Below are 19,587 nucleotides of genomic sequence, written 5' to 3'. Positions count from 1 at the left end.
ACCAATAAAGTGTCTTTGATTTTCAATTCAAAACTGGTTGTTTTATATTTTGTGCTTTGTATATGCACTGCAATTTTTAAATTCAGTTCAAATTTCATGGTCAAAATAATGTTCTGTTTTACTATTTATTTAGTGTGATAATTATTATGTAATTATTATAGGTGGTTTAACCGATATTCATCACTTCATCAGTATTGAATTAATGTTTTTTTATTTTTCCAGTGATTTGAATAATAAGTGATAGAAACATCTAGTTTTTCGTTTCATGTAAGGATATTACCACAAAACATAAAAATTTGATAGCCCATTATATGTGTATCAATCGTGCTTGTACCTCATATAGAATCTACTCATGTTTTATTTCGTTATGATGTAAATAATATTTACTCACTGTTCAATATACATACTCATAGTAATTGCCAATTGGAATACACCTTTAAAATAACATTATCTGCAGTAATTTCTTGGCAGTCGAAACTAATAATTATAATCTATTTTATCGTGTTCTTTAATATAATAATACATTTACAGTAAAATTTATGTTAATTTATTTTAATTCACTTTGCAAAACAAGATAAATGATGTATGATGTATTATTTATTGTTAGTTATATAATACCTTTAACTCAATATAATAATGCAAACATATAATAAAAATATATATTAACACAATATCTGATCAAAGTTATATCTTTACCAAACAATAAAACAAACGGAAATCACAGGTTCATGTATTCCATGTCGACGATGTGTTGTACCATGTCGGCAACTATATCCGACCCTTTGCCGCCGCCCAGCTGTAAAAACCACTCCAAAGTTTCTTCATCGTCCATATCCACATTATCGATGAAATTCCTTTCTAACTGATGGTTTAAGAAAAAAGATGCGTGTGCAAATCCATAATAAGCACATTTGGCCATTTCAAAGTCCAGTTCAGCCCTGTTTGGCACGCGGACACCGGGCGGTACAGCGTCAGCTAACGCCAAACAGTACACGTTCAGTAAGTCGTCCCACCGACTTTCACGCAAACTTTGCGTCGTGTTCATGTACAAGAAAAACGACAGATCTAACGCCGGCGAACCATAACGAGGAGTCCCGAAATCAAACAGCAACACATCGACCGGAAGTCCCTCCCCGTCGTACCGGAACAGCATATTGTTCCGGTTGAAGTCGCCATGGCACACGACGGAAAACGGTTCTCGGGGAACCCGTGCGTGTCTCAGCCACTTGTTTCCGTCGCCGATGATCACGTTAAATTTTCGCAATTGCTCGTTGTCTCGATAAAGATCACCGCTACGTTCAAGCAGTTGGTCGATTCCTCGCTTACCGAATCTGCTTAATGCGTTATTATTCATTATCCACTTCCCTTCCTCGTCAAACTGTATGTCATGGAGATCCTTAACAAATTCTTGTAAGCGGTCAGGGTCTTTGTATTTCGCAGTGTATGACAACCCATGAAACCTAAAAGTAAGTCAAATATTTATATTCATATTCTCTATTTTTGTCACGGCTTTAAATCGTATTTTTTTAAATCTATTTTAAAATTGTATTCTCTCGTCTTTGATTAAAGTAGGTAACTATGAATATTTATAGGCAGACCTCAATGCATTTAAACGTCAAATAATGAACGAATATAATATTTAAATATAAAATATATAGAATGATCATGTCAGATATCAATATTTTTACATACCTACCTACAATATTGTATTAGTTTTTATTTCAAATTTTTAATATGTTAACTTACTTGGCTACTGCTTGAAAAGCAATTACGATGTGATTAAAGTCCAGAAATGGTCGTGCATCGCTCAATCGAAACCCCGAAGGAGTGACGTTCTCCAATACTATTAAATCTTTTTCAGCAAATTCGCCGCATTTATTACGACCGAAGAAAAATCGAGCTAATGTAGGACAGTCTCCAACTTCAGCTTCCATAGAGCGATGGCATTCAAATAAGAATGGTATAACTCTGTCATACATAGTAATTTCGTTTTGGAATTGAATGTCGATTTTGAACTGAACTCTCAATTTCTCATCGCGAAGTTTTAGCTTGATCACAACATGATATTTTGATTCGTCAGATGTGGTCAAGGTACCAAATAATACTGTGGACATGTAGTGATCTTGTCCTACGTGATCTTTGTCCAAATCAAATGAGACATATTTAATATTTTTCCCGAACGCACCAATGCTCACAATTTTTGGCAGCTCTTCTCGCAATAAAGAGTCCATTGCTAAAATTATTGATTTGATCATAATTAGTTAATTATTGTCCTATGTCTTATTCAGTACTAATTCGATTTAACTAATAACAAAATGTAATAAGCAACATTATTATCTTTGCACTTCACTTCCAATTTTTATATACACTGCAATTTATATAACTCAGATAAAATGTTGTTATCGATAAACCCGAAATTGTATGTTTTACTATTTACTGATAATTATAATGTATTCATTATAGACAGTTTATTCAATATTCATCAGTATTGAATCAATGTTGTATTTTTTCGTCCACTGATCTAAATACCTAATACTTGCTAGAAGATTCATTTCGTTTCATCCCTATTAGTATTTTGCACTCAAAAATATGATTTTCCAGTGCCCACTTTGTATGTCGAACATGATGTAAGTAATTTAGAATCTAGACATGTTTTTTTACCGCACAATTTAAATAACATTTAGACTACTAACCGTAAGTAGAGTATTATTTAAAATTCCATTACATTGTATTGCTTACGATATACATTTGTGATTAAACTGGATTTAACTGAATCATTAAAATAATAAGTTTAAGTATAATTCCATAAGTCATCGAAATACGACTATATTCTCTTTGTGTAGGAGTTACACCTTTAAAATACATTATCTGTAGTTATTAATTGGCATTTAAAACTAATAATTAGATTCTATTATTTCGTGACAAATTTCAAATTAGAGTCCTTACAATCAGCTTTTGAATAAGATGCCAAGGTATTGACCATTAATACTTCAATATAAATTTATTATTAAATCGTATTCGTTGATAAAAACTTTTTTTAATTAATATTGAAATGAAAGTTTCACTAATGGGTCTCAGAATTCCTCAAATTATTTCATGAAAGTATAGGTATTGTGGTATTGTGTTTAATTGTTTGTAAACTATTTAACCATATGTTTAAATAATCTGTACATATTTTATTCTAGTATCACGTTGTTGTGCCCTATTGTTACAGATTGTAAATTAAATTTAAATAATAGTAAAACACAACTTAATTGTATTGTTGTAGTGCGTGTTTTACACTTATTACTTCTCATGTTTCACTAAAATTGACAGATGTAACCCTGCATGTGACTTTCAATGATGAGTCCCGAAATCAAACATCAACACATTCACCGAAAGTCTCACTTGTCGTACCGGAACAACACGTTATTGGCATGCGATGGCTTGTATTTCATATGAAATTATTCCAAGCCTAAACGAGAAGAGTACAATATATCGACCAAAGTGCTCGTTGTCGTTGTAAATACCACGCAGCGACTAAGCAGCCTATCACTTCCAAGTTTATCGAATTTATCTTAATATATAATGATATTCCACCATCAATCCGTATCAAAACATAGTTACAGAAACCTATGACATTTTTTTGTAAGCCGTTAGAGTATAAATATTCGAAAGTGTACAAATGACGTTATAATATTAAAGTTGACAAAACATAATTTCTTATTATCTTAATAACTGTTTCAATTGGTATTATTTTTATCTTTCCGTCGTGTTTTTCTGTAAGGTTATTTGTAATCAGATCTTGTTCACGTGGAATGATAAGAAAAATGTATCTTATGCATTGAACGAAATTTAAAAATGTTGCATAGAATTTTGAACGCGTGAAAACCTGATAGCAGAAATTTTGAGTAAAGATCAATTTAGATTCTAGAAAAAAATTACATTTATTACATTTACTGACCTTAAATGCCTTTGATGATGACATGAAAGACTTTTTTGAAAAAGGAGATCAAGTATGAACAATATAGAATAAATCATGATTGACATGGATAAATATTACTATTTAAATTAATTAATTTACAAAAGGGAAACATGGAGAATTGCTTCAAACCAAACAAATTGTTGCATATAGGATGATTTAGTACACATAATTATTTAACTTTATTTAATTTATACGTATACATTAGTTATATTGACGGAATTATATTGTCATTGTATTTAATCCATCTAACATTCCTTAGAAATTTACCTTAGGATGTCAGTAAGATCTTAAATGTATCAATGTATGACCAAGATTGCTCAACAATAAAGATTTCTAAAAAAATGATAAGGGTAACATTTCATAAAATAAAAGTTTTTTGTTAAAATATATAACTAATGATTACTTATCACTGACTCCTACTATTTAACAGTGGCCGCCTATTTCAATATAAATAGTGTAATTTTTCAATCCATAATAATTTCATAAAATGTTATATAATGCTATGGAAACTCTCACATCGTCTAGTCTTGAGGTTTAATCTTGAACAAAATATTTTAATACGATTCATCAGATTGCATGATAATTGATCATACTAAGTACTCCCGTGGCCATAAATTAATCTCATGCACAAGATTCTTATTCTATACATATCATATAACTATTCTTAAACACTCCACTGAAATATTTTTTTGTAAACTGTTCTCGTATAAAGTTCGGATACAGTAGACAGCTTACAGGTTCCTTGCACAACACTGTACTACAGATTATAGTCAAGGACATTATATTATATTATTATGGTTACCTATACTTACTTCAAAATGAATATTTTTTACATGTTTTGATGCTTATAATAGTTCTATTAATTAAATTAACAACGACAAAAAGTGAACGCGACATAGACAAAAACAAAATTATATTAATAAAGGTTATAGGGAACACTAAAATGGATATTTGAATAAGTTCTAGTTGGAGATCCTCCTACATTACGAAAAGTATCTAGTCATGTAGTTGGAAATTTGGAATCTGTGTTTAATACCTAACCGCTCATCGTTTGTCCTTGACATTAATTTCGTTTATCTATATTATCTTTTTTACTTATTTTTATTTTAAATTTTGAATAAATATTATCTAATACATATATATTAAGTTATGAAAAAATCATCTTCATAATTATCTATGAACTCATACTTAAAATGAATGTAGATAACAACAAATACTGAACTATTATGGGTATTAAGACGTTTACCAGTATAATATGCTTTTTGTTTAACTGTCTAACGCAATCGTTTATTTTGCATGTTCTTAGATTTTATTACTTATCAATTGTTAGTGAAGATACTAGCACCTATTTATAATATATATCATACATATTATTTAGATTTTATGAAATATTATAATAATTTTAAAAAGTTTAAACATTTTGAGTTAATAATATGTCTTACAATTGTTACGTCTATAAATTAGTTAATTGATTGCATATTAATCAATTATTATCATAAAATAATTTATTATTCAATACAATTTAAAAAATATTTTATTGTTTTTATTGCTTATGAATTCTAACCATAATGATCACGGATTGGTGGTAATGATACAATAATAATATGACAAGAATAAAAACAGCCAAGTGACAAAAATGGCAAAGATAATTTGTTACACCCAGATCAAAGTATAAGGCATGTATATGTTATAGGCAATGTGGAATACCGAACAATGTAAACCACAAATTTTTTTTTAACCAACTAATATAATTTTTTATTATTATTATAAATTATAATCATTACTTATAATCATTATTGATTTTTTTTTTTAAACAGTCATAATTAATTTTATTCATGTACCATAATATTACAAATATTTTGATGGAACAACAAAAAAAAATCAACAAGTATCATCATTTTATTTTTATAATAAATTATAATTTTATTATTACCTATTTATTTGAACAAGATTTAGAAGCATGACACTTGGAATTATGTAGTCTGACCTCTGACTGCTTTTCTACACTTGATTTTAAATAGGCAGTACGATAAGGAACAAAAATAAATTTATACACAGTGTTTCAAAAAATGTATAGTTCATTGTATTATGATACATGAATAAAATTAATAATGATTGTTTAAAAACAAAAATGAATACTATAAATAGGTAATAATAATAAAAAATAATATTAGTTACCTAGTTAAAAATAATGTGTGGTTTACATTGCAGGGCAGAACCACATTGACCGGGCATTGTACACATTGATCGGTATTCCACATTGCCCGTAACATATATAAGTTTTCAAAGGAAAATGAAAAAATATCTAGTAGATAAACAGCACTGTATATCAAAATGTACTAACAAAATTCAAATATGATTATATGACGCAGTATAATTTGGATAGTCAAAAGAGGTATTTTTTATCGAAAATTAATTTTGATCAGTTCTCAGAGGACGATACATACCCATTTGTTGTCCCTGCTTGCCCAGCTTGCCCTGCCTGTTATAAGTAGGTAAGTAAAATCTAAAAAATCTGATACTTAATACATTTTGAAATTAAAACTTTCAATATAACCTATTGAGTCACGAATAATGTTATTTTCTTGATGTTTGATAATACGTTCATTTTTAACTACAATTCCATATTTGAAATGTATAACTTAAATTTAGTACCACAGACGATACCAGCTGTGGATAAAGTGTTGGGCAGCGCAAAAAATTAATTCGGGTTATCGATGTAGGAGAGCAACTAGGACAACACGTGAAAGGCATCGGCATCAAAAAACTCATGGCCCGCTGGTGTCCACCTGTAGTTTTAATCCAACATTGCGTGAGCGAAGTACCTACGGCTCGTGTGCTAGATCGTAGAACTCGTGTTCACGGATTTCGGAGTTCAACTGATCACGGCCCATGTCACTGGGAAGTCACAGGCTTTCATGGCCACCGATCGTGCTAGATCTGACAAAATTATACAGTGTGTTCAAAAAGTTTAGAAAAGACTATTAGACAAATATTGGTATTGATAAACAATAAATATGATATTATAATCAATGAAGTGTGATTAAATATTTTATCTAATGAAATATATGCAGCATTGTTATCTATAATGGCTGTAATATAGTATATTATGTAGATATACGAATATGCAAACAATTGTAATTAAAACGTATCAAACTTTGTTGAACAACTTGCGACCACACACATCTTCACTACACACTAAATTATTAAACACAACTGTAGACCTAAACTCTTATATAAAAATAATACACGAGTAATAAAGTAAGCTGTCACAACTTTATGATATTTCTATTTAATTTATATTGAGAGATTTTCAAAATATCGATATCATCAACAATTTCATAAATGTTTATAAAATATTTTCTTAGTTTATTTTGATATACATAACAATGTTATTATTTATATTTTACAATGCTTACACAATAATGATTACTATAAAATATAGTAATGAACAGTGAATAATTAATTACGATACCTTGGACTTGAACTTTGTTTAATAGCGGGTATTGGTGACCATGGTACGAAAATTAATAAGTGTAATCACATCAAAATGATTTCAATTGTATTATCATTGTATAAATGAATAATACATTATATATGTATATATTAGTCATCGGGCGTACTGTACCTATGTATGTGTGTATTTAACTATTTAATAAATGTTATTGTGCCATTAAATATATTAAAAAATTATATATTTAAATTTACGCGTCAAATTTTGTTTACTGTATAATTTTTAGGTTAGTCGTCTTTGTCAACCATTTGACCACATTACATTATACGTATGCTTTTAAATCGATGAAAATTAAACTATTGTTCACATCTCATAGTATATAATATATACTCGACGTATTACTTGGATGATAAAATATATACTGTACAATATAATTACTACATTATAAAAAATTATTTATAATAATATTTGCATTCGTGTTAACGCCTCATATTTTAACTTATGGACATTATCAGTTTCTGGTGCAAAGTCCCGAAACTGATCCATTACGGTATCGGTTTTATTGAAATGTTCATCCAAACGTAGTCTCGGCGTCAATTATAACACAAAATCAAAAGATTATTACATTTTATATTTAAATACTATTCGCACCTTATTATTTGATTTTTAATTTTATAACCTAAATTATAATATCCATATTTTAGCTAGATAGGGAGAAAAAAAATTCGTTGATAAACATTTTTATTTGTGTACCTACTTCACGTAAGTATATAGAAGTACCTATATATCTACATTTTAACTATCAAAACAACTGAGTACCCATACCTTTACATTAAACGTTTATCTCCGAAATGTTATCACACATAACTAGTACTTACTAATACTTTTGAAACATTTAGATAATATTTAAATAGCATTAAATAAGTTGTTGAATAATATTCAGGTTGCAAGTTATAACTAATGAAAAACTTACTAATTCAAGTGTTAATAATTTGTATAACTTGAATGCAATCTCAGTCTTAGTAAGGTAATTTTCTAGATTGTACCGGTTGCCTATTTCAATATTTTTCATTTTTAAATAACTCAGAAAAAAATTAATTTCATCGTACCTATTCATATTATAAATATTTCGATTTGGAAAAATGTAATTTTCAGATATCCCACGAAACATTATAAATAAAAATAATATTTAGGAAAGTAAAGTGCTGAGCTCTCTAACCAATATTATTAGTGATTAGAATAAATCAATAATACATTTTAGATTCTGAGCGGAGCAATGAATGTATCGATTTTACTGTGATGTATGTTTTTTTGTTTTTTGTTTTTCATCAACTTTTGAGGCAGTAAAAGTGCTTCAATTTTCTTCAGCTGCATTTTTTTTCTGATAGCTGGTGCATTCGGGAGGTCAAATTTACAATTCCCAATAGTTTTCAAAAGCAGCAGGAAAAAAACCGAAAAATGCAGAAAAACTAGAATTCTTACGGAAATCTGATTTTCGACATCATCAATTTCGGTTTTTGATGTAACTTTAAAAAAAAAATATTGTATATACTTTAAGTTTTCACTGAGTATTTACATCCTCATTTTCTATACACCATACAATTTTCAAAATATTCTGACTCATTTAGACGCATATTATCAATTTACATTTTTTTAGTTTTTTTTTTTTATAAATGTCAATAAAAATTTTTTATTGAGTTGAAAAGCATGAAAATTTAATGCAGGGCTTATGATATATTGTTTAAAAATCAGTTGAAAAATATTAGAATACATAGGCAAGATATTTTATAAGGAATTAATGTTCAAATTTTGACAAAATGTATATCATTCAACATTTACGAATAATTTAATGGCCAAAATGTTTTTAAATTTTCAACCTTTATAGCTAAAGGTTGATCATTTACAGCACGGTTTCATTTAAGTATGGTATTTTGAAACCAAAAAATCTGAAAACATTTATGCACATTTTTCTTTTATAGTTGTATCATGTTCAAATGTGAACGAAATTACTTACTAAATAACCAAGAATAATGATTTAAGTTATTTCGTTATAATTTAAAAATATTATTCGTGAGTACTTGAAACTTTAAGAGAACATTATCATGTTTTGAACACACATTGACTTTTTTTGGAAAAAATGATTTTAATCTACAGAAGTACTAATGCTTTGTAGTAAAATAAATTTCTTTAATCACAATAATATCATCAAACATACTAAATTACTAAGTAGTATTATAGACTGACGGACCGTTTTCGCTCAGAATATTTAATGGTTTTATATCATTCAATTCAAATTTAACACCATCCATTACAGTGACCCACTTGTAACCTACTGTACAGCAGAGCGACGTCCACTTACCCTCTTTTTTTATGTTTATTTAAATTCACTTTGAAAAAAAAAAATTATTTAATTAAATTAATTATAACGTAATACAAGCAACTGATCATGCTTAAAATTAATTGTATAAGTAGTACATTAAATATATTTTAAGATGCGGAGTAGCTTTTAAAATGTATAAAATATTGGATTCGATCATTACGCAGGTAATTTTGCAGGTTAATAGTCTTGATAACACATCGTTTAAAATGAGCATAAAATAGTCAAATCAACAACATATATTCACATGTTTATTGTCTAATAATTGTGTAACTCTCGAATTAGATCATCAGCTATACCTGTGTGGACGAACTGTGTTATGAAATCAAATTCTTAACTGGATCAGAGTGCGAGTCACGGCCAACGTCCGTGTAGCCCATGTCGACTAAATGCTGCACAATGTCGGCTAAGCATTCGGTCGCCTTGTCGCCGCCCAACGCGAGAAAGTAGTCCACCGGATCGTCACTCGTCACCAACGAGTCCAGTTCATCGCTTCTGGTACGCAACAAAAACGGCAGGCCAACCATCGCTTTGGCGAACGCGTTGACGGCGGTCGCGGCCATCTCGGCGTCCATTTCGGCGCGACCGGGGACGCGAACGCCGGGCGGGACGGAAGCGGACAGTGCGGCACAGTAAGTGTCCATCAAGTCGTCCCAGTGCACTAGGCGCATCTGCTGCGTGGTGGACATGTACAGGAACGACGCCACGTCCAACGCAGGTGACCCGTAATGCAGCGTAAAAAAGTCTACGGGCAGTGCGTCGAACGGACGTCCGTGCTCGTCGTACTGGAACATCAACGTTTCGCGATGCAAATCGCCGTGACATATGACGGACAGCGGTTCTCGGCCACTTAAGGTCCGCATTAACGTGTTCTCGGAGTCGTCTAACAGCTTGTTCAAGCGGCGCACGTGCACTCGGTCTCGGTACCTGTCTCCGTCCCGTTCCAACAGCCGGTCCACTCCTCGTTTGCCGCACTTTTTAAAGACGTCGTGCTGAGACATCCAGTGGCCGTTTTCGTCGATCTGCACGTTGTGCAGGTTTTTTACGACATCATACATTCTACCAGGATCTTTGTGTTTGGCGGTATACGAAAGTCCATGAAACCTGAACGTGGAAACAAAAATCAAATTTGATTTAGATCTTGGAAACAATAGTTTCAATGAATTTGTTGTGCCAAGAGCCAGTTTAGGACTAGTAATCTATATTTACATAAGCCACGGAAATGATTTATTATTATAAAAGTGGTTGACTTTTGACTATAGGTGTAGATGTAGATTTGTTGACAATTACTCATCTCGTTATTATTATTATTATTATTTTCTAATTATTACTTAAATCTCAAAAAAAAATATTGAATTTAGTATTACGTACAAACTTACTTTGCAATTGTCTGGAGTGCGATTGTCAGATGTTCGTAGTCCAAGAACACTTTGTCATTACTCAAACAAAATCCTAATGTAATAACGTTTTCAATAACAATTAAATCATTTGACATCAATTTACTACATTTATTACGACCATAAAAAAAACGTGGTAAAAATAGTGCATGCGCATCATTAACTGTTGGTCCCCGACACTCCAATAGGAACGGTACGATCTTTTCGTAAAAAATTAATTCATTATCAAACATAAAATCACATCCAAAACATTCACGCAGTACCAAATCTTGAATTTTTAACTTGATCATTATGCTATAGTGTAATCCATCGGAAGTTATAATGTTACAAAATATTCTTCGGTACCACCATTCTTTCATACCAGTCATACAATTATATAATTTGAATGATATTAAATTACAATTTTTCCCAAACGCTCCTTCGCTGACAATTAAATTAATTAATTCTTCTTCAAGGAAACCTTCCATAATTTATAATCGGCAGGTTGCAATATTCTACGTCTAATTTATATGTTAATAAATTGAATACTAATCATTTGGACAATTTACAATTTAATTATAATTTTGTATCTTGAAACTCCACCTCTAAAATTACTTATCGCCTCACTCAATAGTTAATACTTTAATCTGCAGCAAAACAGAAGTTATCAATATACAATGTGCTTATTATATCTTTTCTGGTTTGGTTTTCACAGTTTATGCGTATATTTATTGATAAACGAGCAAAAAAAGTACCTGCATGTTTTTGGCGGTCGCTGGTATTTCAATAATTGTGGCTATTTGTTATTATTCAATGTTTTTCCATGCATATGGTTTATTTGGTAACCCAAAGTCGGTCAATAAAGCACAAGGTATTCATTTATCTGTTAATGTTTGGTTGCCATCGCAACCGTAAGTAAGTAGCAACATATAATAAGCTACACGAAATCGTTAAGAAAAAAATTGTTATTAGTTTATAATTGATTAATTATTCCATTTATCGATACATATAATTTAAATCATGGTTTTGTTTGGTTCCCGTGACAATTGTAATAGTCAGAAAAACATATTTTGTATTTAGCCCAAAAACATTTATTTTATGTCAAACCACACACATTTTTTTTTTAAAATTTAATGGATATTATGAATTAAATAATAATTGTTTTCTATTAATTATAGATAAATGAAATACTTCTGAAAAAACAATCTGATCAACATTTATTATTAGTATATGAAAATATTGAAACAGATTTACACAATTTGTTTGATAATTTGTCCAAGTGTATTGACTCATTAGAAAAAGGCAGCGGAAACACTTGTCAACAAAAATTAGAACTGTTTAATGATGCCAAAGAAGATTATGTTAATAATGGGGAAAACCTAACAATAATTTAAGGTTGAACTGTCAAAACGTAAAAGAAGTAGTCAGTATTTCAGATGCTCAGTTATTTGATGATCAGGTATACCCATTTGTTAAATTTTGTTTTCCTATATTTTTTCAACTAAGTAAATTATAACTCAAATCATGTGTATACATGTATAATAATACATATATGTCACCATATATGTTGCCAGGTTACAGGTAGTTATGGAAACCCTAGGGTCCGCCTATATATATATAGGTATATATAATACGACAAACTTTATACTTCTAATTACTATTAAAATAATTAAATCTACACACCGAGTACTTTCGTTTAAAAAAAAATTGTGAAAATCGGCCCGGTAGAATTTCAGATATAACTGTCACAAGAAATCGCCTCACGTTTTAATAATATATAAAGATAATATTGTTAATATATATATCACTCCTTTCAGAATCTATAAATGTGTCAAAAGCATTTTTACATATTTGAATGACACGTATAGATTTTATACTTCTATTTATTTTGTTGGTAACTGGTTTGATATTTTTTAAAACCTCTTCTACTTGGTACTGGTGGTTTGTATCTATCTATATTTGTATTATTTAGGTTGAATATTTATTTTTGTCTGAGATTTTTTGTTTTAAAAATAGTTGTTTCTGGGAACTTTTTTAACTAGTCATAAGACTAGCTATAAGCTAGTTATAAGTCACTTACAATGATTTAACAAAAAATAAAACTGAACAATAGCAGTTGTTTATTAATGACTATGTCAGTAACTTGTATTGCTTTTAAATATTCATTAAGTTCTTTAAATTTTGAAAATATATAGGTTAAATACATAGATTTCAGAATTTAATTTATATATATCACTATACCATATAAAAACATATAAAAAAATATTTACAAAAGTAAGCCCAGGACCGATTTCTTATTTGTTTAAGTCATCATGAGCTTCGAAAATGCAAAACCACAAGAAGAAAGATCTCAAGAAAAGGCAATGCTTATACTTGTATTTTATTTATTTATTTAGTAAGTGGTACCCTTGAAGGGTGTTGAGTTACAGAAATACATAAGCCTACAATAATACAAATTACGGAGTGCTTACAATTAAGTTTAACAATATAAAATAATGACACATGATGATATTCATTTACAATATGATAAAGATGCAATTATTATAATGGTTTAGTAATAGATTAAATAAAATAATAAAATATACTAAAAAAATTTAAATTAGCGGTTACTATGTAAAGAGCTTAGGTTTGTTAACATTACCAAAGAAAGAAAAACCGAATTTGAGATGTCGTTACAAGAGCTCAGCATACGGTTAAGTGGACTGTATTTACAGAAATTATTCTTAACTAGATTGGTAAAAAAATAAGTGAGATCGACGCGTATAATAATCTGGCGCCTGATAAAAATTTGTTCCACTAGATCAGGACAATCGATTTTATTATTTAAAAGTTTATAGATTTATGATACGTATAAATTAAGCTGTCTATGTTCTGAAGAATGTATTTGGCATCTTATGGCGACATCACTTACTGGTTTACCATCCAAACCGATTTTATGAGCATACGAAGAAATTGTCTTTGAATTTTCTCAAGTGGGTTTTGTATAACCAACTTGAGCTGGGTTCCAAACAATCTAGCCAAACTCAAGAATAGGTCTAACAAGAGATAAATTATAAGACAATTAGTATTGTTAAGTTCAGAGAAATTTCTCTTCAGAAATCCTAAGCTAAGAATAGCTTTACCACAAATTAGGTTAACATGTTTGTATATTTTTATAGATTGTAAGCAGAATGTTTTTTTTACTATTATTTTATAATTTTTTGTAAAAAAAGAGCTGTAAAAAATACTTAATATAGGTAACTAATTTAAACAGCTTTAAAATAATTTGATATGTACCTAATACAATATAATACAAATACCTTATAGTAAGATGTTTAAATATACGATTGTTACATTACAGTGGCAGTATACCTAGTTTTATCTTACACTCATAAAGCATAATGAAAAATAAAGAAGGTTTACAATTCGTATACAATTGCATTCGATTATCACAACACTTCAAGCGATGAGATGGGAATAAATTAGTCCACTCATTTACAGTTAATACGTACATGTAAATGATCTAAAAGTGTATGCGACAAAATAAGGCACAAAACACTCAAATCTGTTTTACTACCAATGTGGGCTGACTGTATTAATTTAAATTTAAATTCTAAACTGGATCAGAGTTTAAGTCACGTCACACATCCGTGTAGCCCATGTCGACCAAATGCTGCACAGTGTCGGCTAAACATTCGGTTGCCACGTCACCGCCCAACGCCAGAAAGTAGTCCATCGGATCGTCGCTCGTCATCAACATGTCCAGTTCATCGGTTCTGGAGCGTAAAAAATACGGTACGCCAGTAAACGCTTTGGCCAATCCGTTGATGGCGGTCGCGGCCATCTCGGCATCGATTTCGGCTCGATTGGGGACACGGACACCCGGCGGGACGCACTTGGCCAGCGTGGAGCAGTAGATGTCCAGCAAGTCGTCCCAGTGCGATTCCCGCATCTGCTGCGCTGTGGACGTGTACAGGAACGACGACAGGTCCAAGGCGGGTGACCCGTAATGTGGCATTGTAAAGTCTATGGTCAGCGCGTCAAACGGACGTCCGCACTCGTCGTACTGGAACATCAGGGTGTCGCGGTGGTAATCCAAGTGGCATATGACCGAAAATGGTTCGCGAACTTTCAATGTCTGCATCATTGTGTTCTTTGCATCATCGAACAACTCGTTCAAGCGGCGCATGTGCACGTGGTCTCGGTACCTGTCTCCGTCCCTTTCCAACAGTAGTTTCATCCCTCGTTGGCCGAAAGATTTTAACAGGTTATTCTGCGACATCAATTGCCCGTTGAACTGAACTTCTTTGATACAACCGATGATGTCCCGGAATCTACCAAGGTCTTTGTGTTTGGCAGTATACGACAGTCCGTGATACCTAACGTTAAATTAAATACAATTAGTTATTACATGGTAACCTTTTATTTATACGATTACGCTAATTTTGTTAAAATTCGAAAAATACTGACTACATGAACGTCACACATTTCACTATTACCTACTTCAATTTTTACTTTTTAAAATCGATGAAAACTATTGAAAATATATACACTTATTTAAGTGATTTTACAAAGAACACTTACGATGGTATTAACTAATATGTTAATAACAATAATAAATAATCAAATGTTAAAATTATTATAAATATAATATATATATATACAAACATCTATATGTGACAAAACTATAAAATAAATTCAATCTAATATGTGACTAAATGAAAATAATTAACTCATTGTGTAATATTGCAGTGGTTGTTGTATTAAGTAAACAGGAAAATAATTACTGGGTATAATATATTCTATCAATATTCAATACATATACGCAGGGTTGGGTCGTATCATAATAAAAGGTACCTAACTAAGTTATGTAACTCGGTTACTTTTTTAACTTTTAACTTGTGACTTGTAACTAGTCACACATTTTCCTGTAATATTATATGAATGTTACAATCTACAGTTAAATGTTACACTGTACATACTATACATTAGTATTAACTATTATATTTAATATTAGTTAATTTTATCTTTTTAAATTCTATTAACATAATATATAAATACCATGGACAGGTTGGGGTATCATTTATTTTATAATTACACTTTATGCTTAATATATTAAATTGTCTTAATAGAATTATTGTAATTTGGAAAGAATATTTTACACAAGTTAATATTAGTAATTAACTATTACAGTATTGTTATAAAAATATGTTAATTATAATAAATGAATAAATTCAAAAATTATTTTTTTTTATCAACGTGACTTAGTTACTTGATTGTTACCTTATCCAGTTACATGAAATCTAAGTATCTAGTACCTTGTAACTAGTTACACAGTGTTCGAGTAACCAGTTAAGATAAATTGAGTAACTTGCCCAACATTGCCTATATGTTAGAAACTAAAATTTAGAAATTTTGTTTCGGGTTCAAACATAAAAAAAAACTTGTTTGATTCGATTATTTAAGAACATGGAAACAATGTAAATTCAGTTGATTTAAATGCAATAAGCTATAAAAAAAAATAAAAAAATAAAAACGGAAACTTATTTTATTATTATTGAGATAGTGGTTGTGTATATTATACTGTTGACGATTATGCTATTACAGTTATTATTATTTAGTACATATTTCTAAGTTTGTTTTTGTTTTATGTTTTAAAATTTATACTTCAATCCCCCCCGAAAAAAGGATTTTATGAAGGGAATAATAAATGTTATAAATAATTCAGATAAACTTACTTTGCTATTATTTGAAGTGCGATTGTTAAATGGTCGTAGTCCAAGAACACTTTCTCGTTACATAAATAATATCCTAATATACTAACATTTTCTATAACAATCAAATCATTTGGCATAAGTTCACTACAATTATGACGACCATAAAAATAACGAGGTACAAAAAGGGCATTTTCATCATTAACTGTTGGTCCACGGCACTCTAATAAGAACGGTAAGATCTTTTCGTAAAAAGTTGATTCGTTATGGAAAAGTATGTCTATATCAAAACATTCACGAACTCCGAAGTCTTGATTTTTTAACTTGATCATTATATTATGGTGTGATCCGTCTGATATAGTAACACCACAATATATTTGTTGGTAGCACCATTCCTTGTCTCTTACCATATAATTAAAATTATGTAATTTGAATGACACTAAGTTACAATTTTTCCCAAACGCACCTTCGTCGACGATTTCCTTCAGTTCTTTTTCAACGATAAACTCCATAACTAATATAATTTTATGTTGCAATAAAATACGTCTTATTCGTATACTATGTTTTTGAATACTAATAACTTGGTTCAATTTTAATTAACTAATAACTTAACAATTCATTATAATTATCTTGAAACTCCGTCTCAAAAAGCACTCATCGATAAATATTTGTATTAATATGATTACCACTTATCAGTTTAGTTAAAATCAACAAAAATAACATATTTATGTCAATTTTTACAAATTGTTTATATTCAACGACTCTTTAAAGTACATTTATTCTGTTCAAAATAATTTAATATTTCTAACAACACTTCATTAATTTCCAATTGTCTATTATTATTTTAGAAATTATATTTTTTTATTTTCCCTATTATTAAGTATAAAAGCTTTTATATAATTTGTTACAAAATTAACTTTAATTTTAACCTTCAAAGTTATTATCAACTGACTGTCTAGTTACATATCAAGTTAAATATTGAGAAAGGTTAATATTTTCAATAAACTGCAGTATTGTATCTAATGATTACATAATATAACAGTTGCTGCTCTTGTAATAAACTAACATTTACATTTTACATAACACTTTCGTGTAATTCAAAATACTGTTTTATTATTTAGTGTGACGTGTGTTAAGTTTGAATTTATTAATTCTAGCATATTTTGAACAATATTCAGCAATGCTTAATTCAGTAATTCCATCGTAGATTGATCTTTGAATATAATTGGGTTCAGGGGCGAATTTAGTGGAGAGGCGTTGCTGGGGATGGAAAACACCCACCGATATTAATGATAATTGAAAATTAAGTAAAACCTCATCTTCTCTACATCGTGGAACACAGATATCAATATACCTATGATCTGAAGCAAGGTCTTGTCTGAACCTAGGAAACGAGCGTTTAACACATGATGTTAGATCTTTGTTCACCAGTATTCAAAAAACGTTTACTGTCATGCGGGCAAAGTACACGACGCGGGGTCAGCTTGTATACCTTTTCCTATTTCAATTTTTTTTTTTTTGGTAATCAGTTGTCAAAAGTTACAAAATTTGTTTTCTTACGTCTTAAATTTTAATGCCACTAATTATAGCATCGAGATTATAGTAAAAGGGTGAAATGTTATATGTTATAAATGTAGACAATTCTAATTTTAAAAAGCATACATTGTATTAAGTAATATGTACCTATACATATTAAAAATATTTAAAAAAATGATTATTTAATCTTTTGATACAATTATATATTTTAATTAATAATTTTATGTCGAACTGTTTACGTAATACATCCATACACCTAACCTAACCTATCCATGTACCCCTGAGTGGTCGAGTGGGTGGTCACTGATTTCCCAAATTCAATTAGGATAAAACCATAAATCTTTATGAATATTTATGTGTAGTATGTTCATCAACAACTCCCTGTGTCTATTCATGTTTTAGTACACAAGACTATAAATAATACTTATTCAAGAATATTAGAATTTAAGGAAAACCAACTGAATGTCATTATCTATCATAGATTTATAATTACATGTGATTAATCCACTATATTAAATTATAATCTCATAACTATTCGGTACTCTACCATAAAACTGACTTTGAAATAACAGAACAAGGAGGTACTCCAGTCACAAAGGCAGTAATAGTTAGTTATGACGTATATATAATTGCGAAAAATAAACTCCGTTCTACCACTTCCGATGCCAGATTAGAATAGAATATCTCAAGTATGTCAATATCGTTTATAAATCTGAAATTGAATAATTTAAGAGTCCATTAAAACGTTTGCATTATAATTTTAAAGACTAAAGTATGCTTACACAACAATTTTTACAGCTCTCGCAAAAAAATCAAAAGTAACTGGTTTAAGTAAGATTCCTAAGAGTACACAATATTCTATCTATAAACATGCCTTTGATCCTCAACGCGACCAATAGTTAATTGTTTACTGCAGATCATATGAGAACAAATGGCAAGATACAGTAAATATAAGTGGAAACCTTTTATTAAAATAAACCAAATGACGCAAAATCAAAAATACACTGTTTGTCTATATACCAATCGTCGCTAACCAACGGATATGGTCTCACACACACTCTTACTGACACTTGGCGTAAGAGGTAGATACATCACCATACTCGTAGACGTTTTATTACAATGGCAAAATATTATGCTCTGTGGTAACGACCTTCTGCGAGATAATTTCATAATCCTAGAGTCTAGAC

The 19,587-nt window shown here is 30.0% G+C and overlaps 3 protein-coding genes across 4 annotated transcripts; all 3 read right to left on the bottom strand.

Annotated features, from left to right (window-relative positions):
• Positions 1-203: 203 nt before the first annotated feature.
• Positions 204-6,622, bottom strand: LOC111038224. 2 transcript variants are annotated; one of them, XM_022321239.1, is made up of 3 exons: positions 6,412-6,622; positions 1,747-2,233; positions 204-1,460 (listed from the first exon to the last, which is right to left on the bottom strand). In XM_022321239.1, exons 1-3 carry the CDS (start codon positions 6,413-6,415, stop codon positions 719-721), a joined length of 1,233 nt encoding a protein of 410 aa, XP_022176931.1. In that variant the 5' UTR covers positions 6,416-6,622; the 3' UTR covers positions 204-718. The 2 variants fall into 2 exon arrangements, with proteins under 2 accessions (XP_022176931.1, XP_022176930.1); XM_022321238.1 differs by lacking the exon at positions 6,412-6,622 and having other exon boundaries at positions 1,747-2,364.
• Positions 6,623-10,022: 3,400 nt separating this feature from the next.
• Positions 10,023-11,723, bottom strand: LOC111038228. Its single transcript, XM_022321248.1, has 2 exons — positions 11,175-11,723; positions 10,023-10,899 (listed from the first exon to the last, which is right to left on the bottom strand). The coding sequence occupies exons 1-2, from the start codon at positions 11,657-11,659 to the stop codon at positions 10,113-10,115; spliced, it is 1,272 nt and encodes a 423-aa protein (XP_022176940.1). The 5' UTR covers positions 11,660-11,723; the 3' UTR covers positions 10,023-10,112.
• A 1,818-nt stretch (positions 11,724-13,541) lies between these two features.
• Positions 13,542-17,676, bottom strand: LOC111038231. The gene is made up of 2 exons (XM_022321253.1): positions 16,889-17,676; positions 13,542-15,529 (listed from the first exon to the last, which is right to left on the bottom strand). The coding sequence occupies exons 1-2, from the start codon at positions 17,374-17,376 to the stop codon at positions 14,791-14,793; spliced, it is 1,227 nt and encodes a 408-aa protein (XP_022176945.1). The 5' UTR covers positions 17,377-17,676; the 3' UTR covers positions 13,542-14,790.
• Positions 17,677-19,587: the final 1,911 nt, after the last annotated feature.

This window comes from Myzus persicae, unplaced genomic scaffold, assembly GCF_001856785.1.
Source record: "Myzus persicae strain clone G006 unplaced genomic scaffold, MPER_G0061.0, whole genome shotgun sequence".
Lineage (NCBI taxonomy): Eukaryota > Metazoa > Arthropoda > Insecta > Hemiptera > Aphididae > Myzus > Myzus persicae.
Note: the sequence above shows the minus strand (reverse complement) of the source record. Positions and strands in the feature narration are given on the sequence as shown.

What these genes read in the sequence shown, in the direction of transcription:
- LOC111038224 (XM_022321238.1), bottom strand. Translation starts at nt 2,255, where the DNA reads ATGATCAAATCAATAATTTTAGCAATGGACTCTTTATTGCGAGAAGAG. An exon ending in GCTTTTCAAGCAGTAGCCAA is followed by an intron (nt 1,461 to 1,746) that starts GTAAGTTAACAT and finishes ACTTACTTTTAG; the next exon opens with GTTTCATGGGTTGTCATACA.
- LOC111038228 (XM_022321248.1), bottom strand. Translation starts at nt 11,659, where the DNA reads ATGGAAGGTTTCCTTGAAGAAGAATTAATTAATTTAATTGTCAGCGAA. An exon ending in GCACTCCAGACAATTGCAAA is followed by an intron (nt 10,900 to 11,174) that starts GTAAGTTTGTAC and finishes TTCCACGTTCAG; the next exon opens with GTTTCATGGACTTTCGTATA.
- LOC111038231 (XM_022321253.1), bottom strand. Translation starts at nt 17,376, where the DNA reads ATGGAGTTTATCGTTGAAAAAGAACTGAAGGAAATCGTCGACGAAGGT. An exon ending in GCACTTCAAATAATAGCAAA is followed by an intron (nt 15,530 to 16,888) that starts GTAAGTTTATCT and finishes ATTTAACGTTAG; the next exon opens with GTATCACGGACTGTCGTATA.